We start from the raw sequence: 13587 nt of genomic DNA, 5'->3' as shown, positions 1-13587 counted from the left end.
GAGGTATGGCACACATATATGCATCTGGGCTCCACCCCCAGAGGCTCTGAGTTGGCCAGCCTACAGAAAAATCCAGGAATCTGCATTTAAATAAGCACCCTAGGTGATTCTGACACAAGGGTCAAAATAGGCCATGCTTGCAAATGTTCTGTGGGAGGTCAGATGGCACTGGTCTGCCCCCTGAGCTCTGCCTGTGTGCAAAGCATGCACTTCCCTGAGCCATCCAATCTAGGCAGAGGCATGGAGACCACAATTACAATAGTGACAAGAGTGACTGCTGCAATGAAGTCCTGCTGCATATCTAGTGCTTTACTCCGGACATGTCATTTAATCGTGTCAGCACTGTGAGATTGTGGTCATCTTTTGTCTGTCTAGCACCAAACACTTTAGTGACTGCATTCCTTTTTGAAGTCTCCTTCAAGTCCCTCTCCAGATGGCTTCATTCCCCCATGTGTGAGTCTCACCGTGGAGCTTGCTTCCCCTTCTGTTGCCTGTGGAGGCATATCTTCCTCCCACCCTTCTCCCCATCAGCTATGGTGCAGACATACGCCTTGAGTTAAACTTGGCCTGTTAGGGTCCAAGGCCAGCCACCTTCTGAGAGGACAAAGGACACTCGAGACAAAGTAAGTCACAAGGTGAGGTTTATTTCTAGCTAGCTAGGGTCCGAGTATCCGCCTGACACAGCAGGTTTCAACAAGGACCCTGAATGCAAAGTTTAAGCAGGTCTTATACTCTTTAAAGCATCAATCATTGTCACATAGGAATTCCTCATGCCCCTGGGGTCACATTTTCCTGACATTGCCCACATCCTGGTGGTGGGGTACGATTATTTATTGGGAACTGGAAAAACACCAGACGTTTACTTATCAGGTTTACCTGTCAGGAACTTGAAAAACACCAGATGTCTTAACATATTGACTCACATTCCGTTTAGCATGATCAATCAGAAACACTCCCTGTTCCCAGAAACCGTTTCACCTCCCTTTGTTCCAGGGAGTGGGGCTCGAGGACCCAAGGGTCATGCCAGTTATAGCTGATTTTTAGGCTAGGTGGGCTGCAAGTTAAAGTACCCCAACAGGTCAAATGCAAGATTCCACCCAGGATTCAGAATCTTGAGGGTGTGATTAATACAAGATGCAGGGCCAGTTGGAGGTGACTTACACAGAGGCCATTATAGCCTCAGCATCCAGGAATAGCATACAATAAGTGATTGGCAGCTTCAAGTGTACAAGGCAGTGGTATTGACAGCAACTTCACCAGCCTATCTCCTGTCATAATCTTAGCTGTGGCCTCTGAGCTCCATTCTCTCTTGGTTTCTGTCTGTTTTCTAAGACTTGTCCGCCAGCCTCTTCTTCACTCAATGAGGTCTGGTGTTCTTCTGCTCTTCCTCTATTATTTAGAACAGCCCTGTTGTTGGCATCAAGAATCATTGCTAATATTGATTAGCCCACTGAGCCAATGAGGAATACTGAGGCCCAAAAGATTCACTGAGTCACACTCAAGTTCCGACAGACTGCAAGGATGCAGATCTGGGATTCTAACTCATTGTTTGACTCCAAGGTCAGTGTAACTAACCACACAACACTATTATATTGCTGAAGTCCCATGAGGTTCACTGAAACTGAGCAGTTAAAGCGAGTTTTCTAAAGATTTGGGTGGAATTTGGGGAAATCAAGACAGGATGCTGCAGCAGCCTAAGGCTAGTGACAACAATGAGTCCTTGCCACCTCTCAGCCTGCAGGGCAAGAGGATGAAGCAGGTACCTGAACTTGGAGATAGTAGCTGTTTGGAGAAGGGCTTGAAGGAGCCTTCAGAGAGAGATGCAGTCATTCATGCCACTCCCGACCTTGCCCTCTTCTATCCATCTGCTCTCTTCCCCTGTTGCCATTGGTTAAACCCAGCCAGAAGCTGAGGACTGGACTTAGCCCACATTGGTCAGTTTCCTGGGCCCAGAGTGGGGATGAAGAGAATGGAGAGGTAGCCTGCAGGTGTACACAGGAGAGCATACCACACAATGGCTTGTCTTCCAATGGAGTGCACAGAACTTTTCAGGCAAATTTGATCTAATGGACTTAAATACCACTTAATCTATAATTTGATTAATCGCATAAGCACACTAAGCCGCATAGTTGGTTAATTTAGGACAAATAAGTAAGCATGTCATGGTGTTTGGTGGAGAGCATAATGACTTCTTGGAAGCAGATTCAAGAAGCAGGAGAAAGCTGTGTGCTAAGATTCAGGAGTTTCTGAGGAGCTCTAGGGTCTAGGCATTGGTGCTGGGCTTCAGGAGAATGTGCTGCAGGTGGTATAAGACTCCAGCATGAGAAACTGCCCCAATGTGGTCTTCCTCTCCTAAGTAACATCCAATTACAGTGCTTTCCCCACCCTGGCCTTTTCACTCAGGCGCAACACTGCAACATGCAGGTCCCAGACCAGCCACCTTCAGATGCAAACACTATGTGCTGTGCAGTTGCTGTGTCTGAATGGCTTGGTTCTTTTAGACATGGAAATAGACACTCTGAGATGAACAGCTCAGGATCGTCACGCTTTCTCAGAAGACTCTTGCCAGAGTACCAGGATGAAATGAATTCCACTCTTTCCTTTTCTAATGGACTCAAAGTTAAGGGAGGTCACAAGTAACCTCTATCAGAGTAGTGCCATTCCTCGGTGACTCAGACAGCATGGCATTCTGGGTAAGGGGGAGCCCCTATATGATGGAAGCATGTACCTTATAAATTAGGACTTTTGTCGCAAAAGTAGGCCATGTATGTCCTCCTGAGATACAGTATAATGTATGCTTGCTCTCAGGCACAAAATGAAATTGGCCTCGGCCATTGCTGAATTGAAATGGAGGGACCCACCATCCTCTCCCCACCCATGGGGGCCCAAGGAGGTGGGGAATAGGAAAATTCTAGTTTAAAGCTGGTGAAGATAGCAAGACATAGGTGGGCCTGCAAAACTATTCTGTGGGGGAAAGCAGGAGGGTCCCAGAAACAGCATGGCATCTGACAGCAGAGCTGGGGGGCAGCCTAAGAGGAAGAGGAAGGTGAGTGGGAGGTGGAGGCACCCAGGGAACAGACTCCAGAGCCTACATGGTGGCCTGTCCTGGCATGATTCAAAGTAAAGAGTCATTTGCATAGAGGCAGAAGGCCAGATGTGATGCTACAAGTGGCAGGCAGGATGATTACAAGTTCAAGACCAGTCCTGGCAAAGTTAGTGAGACACTATCTCAAAAACAAAATATAAGCAAAAGGGCTTGGTGGTGTGATTCAAGTGGTAGAATGCTTGCTTAGCATTTAAGAGGCCCTGGGTTCAATTCTCCTTCAGTAAAGGAGCTCTTTAGTTTTCATTCCTTCCAGTAAGTAGTGACTTACTAGTCCTATGCCCTCCATCTGGTCATTCCACCTCTGCCCTCACAGGTTATTTTCAGGATCCAAAGATGGAATGCACGCATATGGCTGGTACTGTATCCATCTTGTCCAATGGATCCCACCTCATCCTCCTAGCATTTTCTCAGCTATGGCATTCACCCTGGTTTCTCTTTCCAGTTGTGCAGTCCTCGAAGTGGTGTCCTGCCTTCTCCACCTTCCATGGGTGAGGGTGTGGGAGGGCTGTAGAGAGCAGATTATAAGAACTGGGCCAGCTCAGCTGCTCTTCCTAAATTGTTTAACACAGGTTCCTCTTGTTATGGTGTCGTGCCCCTCCCCCAAAACTCCTGCTCTTCCCTGTTTACAGCTGGGTATAAAAGACTCACTGAAGGAGGACGTTGGGCTTTTGACTTTTGGCTTTTTGGAGGGGGAAGGCTTTTTGGATATAGAAGGCTTTTGGAAGAGAGGATTGCTGGAGGGAGATTGCTAAAGGGGTAAAATGAATGACTGAAGGGAAATTGCTGAAGGGAGGATTGCTGAAGGGAAAGGAATTGCTAAAGCTAAAGAGAGAACATGGGACCGTGCAAGTCTGGGAGCAAAGACCTTAAGAGTGATGATGCTAAACAAAAGCTAAGAGACAACATGGGACAGAGCAAAAGAGACTCTAAGGAAAGAGACTTTAAAGAACAGAAAAGAAAACTTTAAAAGCAGCAGGAGTTGTAAGGAAAGACTTTAGAAGCAAGTTTTTAAAGAATTGTAAAGGAGTAAGGCCTTACAGAATAAATATAGAGAAAAGAAGCAGAGCAAATAAAGGGAATAATAGAGACAAGCAGCTTTTTCTTTCTGTCTGTCTGTCTATCCTGTGTCCTTTCTGCATCTCCCATTGCTGCCCAGTTAGGCCCAGTTAGATTCAGTAGTAGTAACAAGGAAGGGAGGAAAAGCTCGCTTCGCAGGGCCACAGATGAAGGAAGAAACCCAGGTGTCTGATTCTCAGAGGGTTAGGGGGAACAGGGGCTGGAAGAGCAGGATGCTTGCCAAGGGGGACCTCTGTCCAGGTGGCTAAAACTGCACGGTCCAGGGAAGGACACGGGGCAGAAATATCAACTGTTCCCGCAGACCCTGACCCCAACAAGAGAGCAGTGACAGTGGAAAGCTTTGGATTCTGTCTTTATTTCACGCCAACTCGCTGGTGGAATGACAGGCCACGGCATGCTGGGGGCTGTGTCTTCTCTTTTGAGAGGCAAAGCACACACTCAAGGTGATTAGTGACACAAGGGGAGTTGAAGAGCCAGGAAGGGGGGATCCTGAGCTTAGATGTCACCTGTGATTATAGACTCGTTTCATGTCATTCATTAATCCCCTTCTTTTTCCTCTCCCCAGACTCCTCTTCCACACAATTGCCAGATGGGTATGACTGGAGGTCAGAGGTCATTGTCATGGCTTCATGGGTCTAGGATCCAAATGACCTCTGCGTAACAGCAAACAGGACACCAAAGACCAGGCTCTTACTGAGAAGTCCACAGGTCACCGGAACCACAAAGCTAAGCACAGGGACCCTGGGGGAGAGAGGAGATTGAAGAATGCTGATGCCAGAACAACTCCACACTGGAGTGTTTATGAAATTCCTTCACGTCCCCATCTTGTCCACTTAAGTCCTTCCCACAGCTTTCCCACAGTGTCTGGCCCTGGGCAGTACTGCTTGTTTCATTCCCTAAAACAACCAACTAGAAACATGATTGCTAGGAGTGAAGGGTTCCCACCCAACAGAGGCATGGGGGAGAAAGAGTGAGCCCAGTTAGCCTCATCTTCCTTGTAATGGGGCAGAGGAGTGGAGTCAGGATCCAGGAAACCTGGGCTCTGTTCTCAGCACCTTCCTAGGACAGTCAGCTCCACCGTTAGTCTCTGTTTGCTCATTTATAAAGACAGAAGAATTCAACCCCAGTGAAAATCCCATTATGAATGGTTAGAGATTTTAGCTAAATGATTCTACAAGTTCCAGGAAGACAGTGATAGATATCATAAGAGAAAGACCCATAGGAGAGAGAGCCCGGCTGTACCATCATCAGATATGGAAGCAGATGAGAACAGGTGTTGTACACGCTGAGGCACAGGAACAAAAAGGGTAGATAGCAATGGAACAAACAGAAGGCCAGATAGCGTGCTAAGGCTATGAAGGGTTTAATAGCTAAGAAAGCCCCCAGCCTCGAGACACTAACACAGGAGGATCGTAAGTTTGAGGCCAGCCCTGACTACATAGAAAGGCCCTGTCTCACCAGACATGGCGGCTCAAGCCTATAATCCTAGCTACTGGGGTGGCAGAGATAGGAAGGAACAGTTCGAGGTCAGGCAAGGCAAAAAGTTCATGAGACCCCAAGTCAACCAATGGCTGGCATGGTGGCATGCTTCTGTCATCCCAACTGTGGCCAGAAGCATAAATAGGAGGATCATGGTCCAAGCCAGCCCAGGCATAAACACGAGACCCTATCTCAAAAATAACCAGAGCAAAAAAAGGGCTGGAGTTATGACTCAAGCAGTACAGCACCTGCTTAGTGAAAGAGTGGCCCTGACCTTAAACCCTAGTACTACCAATAAAAAAGACCCTATCTTAAAAAGAAAAAAAATCAATGGCTCAGGAAATCAGAGGCCCAGTAGATAAAGCAAGGACTGTTTCACAAAGAGCCTGGCAGTATCTGCATAGCAGTATGAAGAAAAAGTAATCTCTGAAATTCAGCTCCCACAGTGGGCTAAAGATTTACATAAACTGGGAAAAAAATGTAGAAATGTCACCAGGAAATAGAACCAAGCACAATTAAAGACTAAAGCAAAGTAGTAATTTTTAAAATGGCACATTTACCTATGTAAAATTCAAAAGTGAAGGCATAAGCTAATAACAGTGAGAGAGTAGAGCAACCTGCCTGCTTGGGCTCGCATCCACCCCAGCCTCCCACCCTGTCCTGGATCATAGGCAACAACATTCCCAAGGCTGCCAGTCAAGTTCAGCAGCTGGACAGGCATCCAGGACAGAGAAACAAGCATTTGTCTTGCACTTCATGGTTGCAACAGCACCCACCATGGTGCCAGCCTCTGCCCAGGATGGAGGGAAGCCCTCCCACCAGGTCTCTGCTTCTGGTCTTCACTAACTCTGTCCCCTCCCCAAGTCTTGCGTGTCCATGCTGCATCTAATCCCCTCAGAGCCCTGCATCATTTCATGCACTACGCTCCCAGGAGCACCCCCTCCAGAGGGGCCATCATGCCTTTCATAGGCTTCTCAGTCTACCAGACCCCCTGAGGTGCCTGGGAATCCCTGTGCCCTGCATTGCCCCTTCCCAAGGACAGAATGTGGAAGTATACACACTCCAGGTCCTCCATCCCCAATTGGGACAACTCCAGGTGTGACCTCTTGGGACCAAGCCCTGTGAGACCAGGCTTATTTATGAAAACTTATTTGGCTTCCTTCCCTTCCTAGAGCCACTTCCCTAATTGCTCTGCCAGGGATCACTTCCTAAAACACTTTAACAAGATGTTTTTCCCCATGCCTGCCTCTGGGGAAGTAACCCTGGGACAGAAGCTTTTTCCAGAGCCTTCCCATCCCTAGGTTAAGGGTTTCCACTCTACCAGAGTCCAACAGAAAAGTTAAAATTGGTTAAGAGAGTTACAAGTGAAAGAGGTATAGCCTCTGATAGGAATGCAGACAAAGGGTGTATCCTTCCTTTGTATTTGAAAATAAAAGCAGAAGAAAGAAGAATATTGACCCTTACTAGATTATTGTATGTAGTCCACAAAGATTTAACGAGCACTCATTGTATACCAGGCTCTTGGGTGGGAGCCAGGGAAACAATGAAAGGAGGAGGGAGTGCTACCTCTACCCTCCTGGGGCAGGAGTGCACATTCGTACAGGAGTGAAAGCAGATACCACTTCCCATTTATTTTGTCAGGAAAGTTTTTTTCTTGGTGTTGGGTACAGAACCTGGGGCCTCATGCATGCTAAGTGCATACACTGTCACAGAGCTACATACACCCCAGCCCTGGCAGGAATGTTTTAAATACTAAACCCATGTTGGCAAATCTGTAGTATCACTGCTTCACTCGTGCATTATGGGTCACCAGCATATTGCTTCTGATCATTTGAAAGACCATTTATATATGTGACGTGTACGCAGGACAATATAAATGTTCCAATCCTCTTCTGGAAATTTTGTCAGAATAAACGATCTTAAAAATGAAGAGAGTATCAATGAATAAGTACAGGAAGACTCTTGTGTGTTGTGCTCCAATTGATATAAAAGCATACATTCAAAAAAAGGGGTGGCTGGGAGTTTGGTTCAAGTGGTAGAGCTGCCTGCCTTACAAGTACAAGGTCCTGAGTTCAAATTCCATACTGTCATACAAGAAAGAAAAGTAGATGTTCATTGAAATTATAATTATGAAGGCGAGGTAGCAATGTTGAGGAGTAATTTTGGCAGGGAAAATGAGCTTAATTGGAATGGAGTACTGTATTAAGGTAAGTATAAACATAAAGACTAGAGGAGAATATAGAATAATATTTCTTTCTCTGTGAATTCAATATTTAATAATAAACACATCCTAAGATACATCAACACCTAAAGTAGCTATAAATCAGAGTGCACATGCTTCTTAACTCTGCTGTGGTTCTTTATCTTGGATCTGAAATGTTCCCCAAAGGCCCATATGTTAAATAAAGGTTAATCCTCACAAAGCCACTATTAGGAAGTAGTAGAAATTTTAAGGGAGGCGGTTTCAAGACTGTGGGGCCATGCCCTTGAAGGGGATCATGGGACCCCAGCCCCTTCTTCTTCCTTTGTTTTCCCTGTCCTGACTCTGAGGAGAAAGTTTTGGCCATGTGTTGCCATCATGATATGCTCTTCTTTTATCACAGACCCAAAAACCACAGGGCCAACTGATCACGGACTGAAACCTCCAAAACTATGAGCCAAAATAAATCTTTCCTCCTTATAAGCTGATTATCTCAGGCATTTGTTAAATAATGGAAACTGACAGGCACAAATGAGTGTAAGAAATCCCCTGAAAATCTTATTTTAAATTGCTGAGGGGAGGGGGGACAAAGGAGAATGATGGAGGGGGTGAATTTAACTATGAACTTTGGTAACACAATGTCATAATGTTCCCCCAGTACAACAATAATTTAAAAAAGAAAAAAATAAAATAAGTTAAATTATGAAAAAAAAAACCAAAATGCTGAGACCAGGGCTGAGGATGTGGGTCAAGTGGTAGAATGCTTGCCTGGCAGGCAAGAGGCCCTGGATCCAATCCCCAGAACCAAAAAAACCCACCCGAGACTGTCCCTATCTCCAGAAATTTTCTTTCCATTAGTCCATGGTACAGTACTTGCATCAATATTACAAACAAACTAATTAATTAATTAAGCCAAGCAAGACAAAGCAAAGACAAATGCTCCTAATAATCATAACTATAGCTGCTGCTGAGAGCCCTGCAGCTGGGTGGTCTCTCCCAGCCCCTACTGTATCAAAAGAAACTAAGCCAGAGAGTTCCTGACTTGCCCAATGTCACATAGTCAGCCAGTCTACCTGACATTAGAATCCAGGGTCCCTCACTCAGAGTGCTTTTTCTACTATACCATTAGTAGAAAAATGAGCTTGGCCAGGTCCACTGGAATTCCACAAAAAAAAAAAAAAAAAAAAGCCATCTCCCTCTCCTTACTTCTTTGTTATGCAAGGAAACAAGGAGGGAGAGCTGGGGAAAATGGTAGCCCCACTGGGAGCCTCCTCCTCACTCCATCACCATCACCTCCTTCCCCTGGGAATTTCCACCCAGACCGAGGTAACTCAAGTCTGTTCCTACCCCACTCCACCCCCATCCTTAATCCCCACATCTCCTCAACACATGGAATGGAGAACAAAGAGTGTCCAAACCAAGAGATCCCAGAGGCCTGAAAACCATACCTGATGACATCCGTCTTATTTGTGAAGTTGACTCCAGGGTCAAGAGAGGAGATAAGAGCAGTTGTCTTTGGTAAGGGTTGGGTCACAGTTCTGTACCTGGCATGGGTATTGCTGGGGTCCTTTGTGGTAGTAAGGGTAGGGATCTTAGCCGAGTTCAGAGTAGGATTCTTGTCAGAGGCAGGGGTAACTGAAGAATCTGCAAGAAGCACATTGGATGGATGAATGGGTGGATGGTGGGAGGGATGGATGGATGGATGGATGGATAAAGAATGGGGTGGGTGAGTAGGTAGTAGTGGATGGATGGGTGGCTGAATAGACATATGAATGGAAGGATATGGTAGAGAGAAAACAGAGCTGAGAAGAGAAATGAACATATCCATTCAAGAAGCAAGGTCTTCTTCTGATAAAATCAAAGATCTAGTGTAAGATCAGGCTGGATCAGAGACAGAAAGAAGGAATGCAAGATTAAGGGATGAAGAAAGGAACTTTCAGGCTGTTTGTGTTATTGGAAATATACATGCCTACCAATCCATATGCCCCATGTGCTCCAAGAACAATTCCCTATTATTCTTCCTTCCATCATTCACTCTGCCTTTGCAAGTACATATTGCTTTAAAGGTTATCTTGAATTAATGTATTGCAGGTGTGCCTTGTCTTAAGCTTAGGGTTCTCTTAGTGCCAGGAATCTGGACCTACTTCCCATTCCTCTGCCTTCCTTAATTCATCCAAAATTAGTTTATTTCTGGTGATACAGAGTCCAGTAAGACACAGGCCCTTCCTCAAAGAGTCAGAGACTAATAAATAGGGAAGCAGATAAGGAAATCATGCTCTACTGTCTGCTGAGATAATGCCATTTATAAAAGGGACACAAACTGAGCCTTGGGACTTGTTCCCCATAAATGGGAGTCGCCCTGAGCCTCCTGAGTCAGGGTCCTCATTTGAAATAAGACCCATGGGTGGTCTCAGGAAGGCCTGAGATGCACTGTTTTAGAAGCACAGAGGAGGGCCACCAAACGCATCCTTAGGAGAAGAACAGATCACAGGAGGCTTCCCCAAGTGGGCACTTGAGTAATGGGATTAAATTATCCCAAGTCTACTGCTCAGCTTTTAGTGTACCCCACCACCCAAGGGGAGTCCCAGGACTGGATTCACCGACTTACTGTTGGACCAAAAGCCTGTCAAGGACCTCAGGTGTCAGACAAGGAGCTTCTGGGAGAAGCCAGGTTGCTAGGAATCATGAGCCACTGTGCCATCCTCCCCTGACCTCCCTCTCTCCACCCTCTCCCCGGCCACACTCAGGTTACTCACCCTTGGTCACCACCAGGCGAACAGGACGGAACAGGATGATAGGGTCCGCAGGGGGATGGTAGATCACACACCGATATAGTCCCGAGTCCTCCACTTGAAGGTTGGTCATTTGGACGTAGAGCATGGCCTCTGAGGGGTCATCTTTCAGAGTGTACTTCCCCACTTGAACTTGACTAGGATTCCCTGATGACTTCTCTGTGATTGCCAGGGTCAAGGGCTCCCCTGTGTCCTGAAGCCTCTGCCAAGCCTTCTGGCTATAGAAGTACATCATGATATTGAAGGGGCATCTCACTGTCAGGTTCTGCCCCTCTGTTTTGGCATACTTTTCCTCTTGTAATTCAAAGGCAGCTTGGAGTTCTTTAAGCAGGAAAAGGGAGTTAGACTCTGTAAGGAATAGTTTTATTCTCTTTGGAAAAATAAAAGGAGGGAACAATCTGTTTTTCTTTTCCAATTGCCTCAAGGTGGGTTGGACAAAGTCCTCAGGATATCTTTCTCCACCAGCCAGCACTAGGTCTCTGAGTGCTACACTGTCAAGGAGTTTGTGGGGGGGGGTGTTGTTTTCTTACTATAAGATCCTATGGCATACGGTCCATGAAAATCAAACTTTATAAATGATCCACCCCCTTTTTTTTTTTGGTGGGACTGGGGCTTAAACTCAGGCCCTCCTACCCCAGCATGCAGTGGAGAGCTGGGATTACAGCCTCCCTGAGAACGGACACCAGTTTCCCCTGTTCATACCTGTGTCCTCAGTGATGGTGGATTTGCTGGCCCACGGTAGCCCAGAGAAATATTTGTTAAATGCATTACATCTTCTGGGTCTAACAGACTGTCCACAGCACGATATGCCGGGCCATCATGACATCGTGACATGACTCAAGTGGTACAGCACTTGCCTAGCATGTGCAAGGCCCTGGGTTCAATCCCCAGTACCAAAAAAAAAAAGGACACCATGATGGGATGAATAGAAAAAGAATTTTCAGCACTAAAAATAAGTATTCAGATCGTCATCAATATTCTCATCCAGGGCTTCCCATGGTCTCTGATACCAAAATGCAGCCAGACCGAAGATGTGGCTCAGTGGTAGAGCACTTGCCTAGCATGGGGGGCCCTGAGTTCACTGCCACCACCTACACACACAGCACAGCACAACACACAAGGAACAGACACCTTGCTTCCTGGGCCTGACTGTTCTCAGTCTACTGAACTTGGGTAAGGAAGCCAGGTCTAACATAAGTACTGCTTGGCTCTGTCTTGAATGGCTATGGGCTCCGGAGCTTACAAAGAAAAGGGCTCCTGAGGTCCCAACCAGAGGCCTCACCTGCTTACCCTCCTGCTTGCCTTACCTGATAAGAACAGAATCCACAGCAGCTCCCAGAGTCTGGCCTTCTTCATCCTTCCTTTTCACTAGCCCTAACTGCCTCTGAAGGCTCCCGGGAGGCTACAAGGCACCCCCCACCCACCCTGACCCAGAGGCTCCGGAAAGTTACACAACACGACATGAAGCCATTCGTGGGAGGTGCTAGGACAACTGCTGTCCCATCACTGCTCACACGTAATTGGCTGCAGACGTCAAGGCAGGAATTCAGACACGAGGGCTCAAACCTCAGTTAAGTTTTTCTGAACTTCAATTTCCTCTTCTCTAGGAATAATGATGATTACTTTTTCAACTTCACAAAATTTTAGAGAGAGTAATTGTAGCGAATATTATAATTATGTTGCCTCACATCATTTTAAATACAAGTTTAAGGGCCAGGCATGATGTGTCAAACCTGTCATCCCAGCTACACAGGAGGCAATCAGATCCTGGGCAAACACACAAGACCCTATTTGAAAAATAACTAAAGCAAAAAGGGCCGCAGGCATGGCTCAAGTGGAAGAGTGCTTGCTTAGCAAGTGCAAGACCCTGAGTTCAAATCCCAGTACCAACAAAAAATTACAGCTTCAAGTTTCTCATTCTAGAAACAGGACTTTGTCACCTCTGACATGGTTTCCAGCTTTACACTCCACCCTAGTTCCCCAATGTGGTGGATCCAACTTCCTCCTAATGACTACCTTTTTGTGAGACAGCTAGACATGACCTGCTTAACTAGCACCACTGATCCCCACACCCTCCATGAGCTGTGAAGATATGTCACAGTCCCTGCCTCTGAGTCACAGTGTCACCTCCTAGGACTCATGTCTGCTTCCTTTGAAACTATCAACTAAAACTCCCTGGAAAAAACCTACTTGACTAATGCCAAGACCCATAAAAGGCACTGATGTACAGGGGTCCCTTGATCTCTCTTTCCCCTGCTCCCTGACCTCCATTGGTGTGGCCTCTTGGCCTACCATGCGCCCTCCGAAGACCTGTAAGTAATAAAACCATTATTTCCATCTGTGTTGAGGTGATTGCCATCTTGAATCTTCTAAAGTAAAACAACTGGAGTGTTTGTGACAATTAGCTCAGAATCTCTTACTAACAGTCTAAATGGTATGGACAACTGTACCCTGAGGCAAAACTCCATTGCACTGCTCTGTCACCTCTGTAGAGTGCTGCCCAGCTGTCCAACCCAAATCATTCATGAGAATAATATACTCCCAAAAGTGATCCGTCCCACCCCAAGGGAATTCTTGCTCTAGACCAAGAAAACCTGTGTGGTTGGCCAGAACCCTGGCTGGAAAGTCTCGCACACAAAAGGGACTCCACCCCTCCTTAGAGGGAGCTGTGACATTCCCAATCTCCTTCCCTAGTAATGACTTCCTTTTTCTGTCCCAGCCTGAGCCACGGTGAGCTAGAGGGCTGCAGGGCAATGGTCCCACTAACAAAGCAAACAGGACACTGTACTACAGCCATGTGAGTCTCCTTATCGGGTGTAGCAGAGCACACAAAGCAAAGTCTCCCTGGGGTCTGCCATTTGGACTGGCAATGTCTGCAATCAGAATGGCAGCACTAATCGTAACCCCTAGCCTGTGGGTTTATGATTAAACCT

At 46.4% G+C, this 13587-nt stretch overlaps 1 protein-coding gene across 3 annotated transcripts; it reads right to left on the bottom strand.

Moving 5' to 3' along the window:
- Positions 1–4518: 4518 nt before the first annotated feature.
- On the bottom strand, positions 4519–12121 carry Trem1 (triggering receptor expressed on myeloid cells 1). 3 transcript variants are annotated; one of them, XM_020157288.2, is made up of 4 exons: positions 11962–12121; positions 10619–10975; positions 9311–9506; positions 4519–4924 (listed from the first exon to the last, which is right to left on the bottom strand). In XM_020157288.2, the coding sequence occupies exons 1-4, from the start codon at positions 12008–12010 to the stop codon at positions 4819–4821; spliced, it is 708 nt and encodes a 235-aa protein (XP_020012877.1). In that variant the 5' UTR covers positions 12011–12121; the 3' UTR covers positions 4519–4818. The 3 variants fall into 3 exon arrangements, with proteins under 3 accessions (XP_020012877.1, XP_073938331.1, XP_073938332.1); XM_074082230.1 differs by having other exon boundaries at positions 10619–11002; positions 11962–12104; XM_074082231.1 differs by having other exon boundaries at positions 9407–9506; positions 10619–11002; positions 11962–12098.
- Positions 12122–13587: the final 1466 nt, after the last annotated feature.

This window comes from Castor canadensis, chromosome 8 (assembly GCF_047511655.1).
Source record: "Castor canadensis chromosome 8, mCasCan1.hap1v2, whole genome shotgun sequence".
Classification (NCBI taxonomy): Eukaryota; Metazoa; Chordata; class Mammalia; order Rodentia; family Castoridae; genus Castor; species Castor canadensis.
This window is presented reverse-complemented; position numbering and strand designations above follow the sequence as displayed.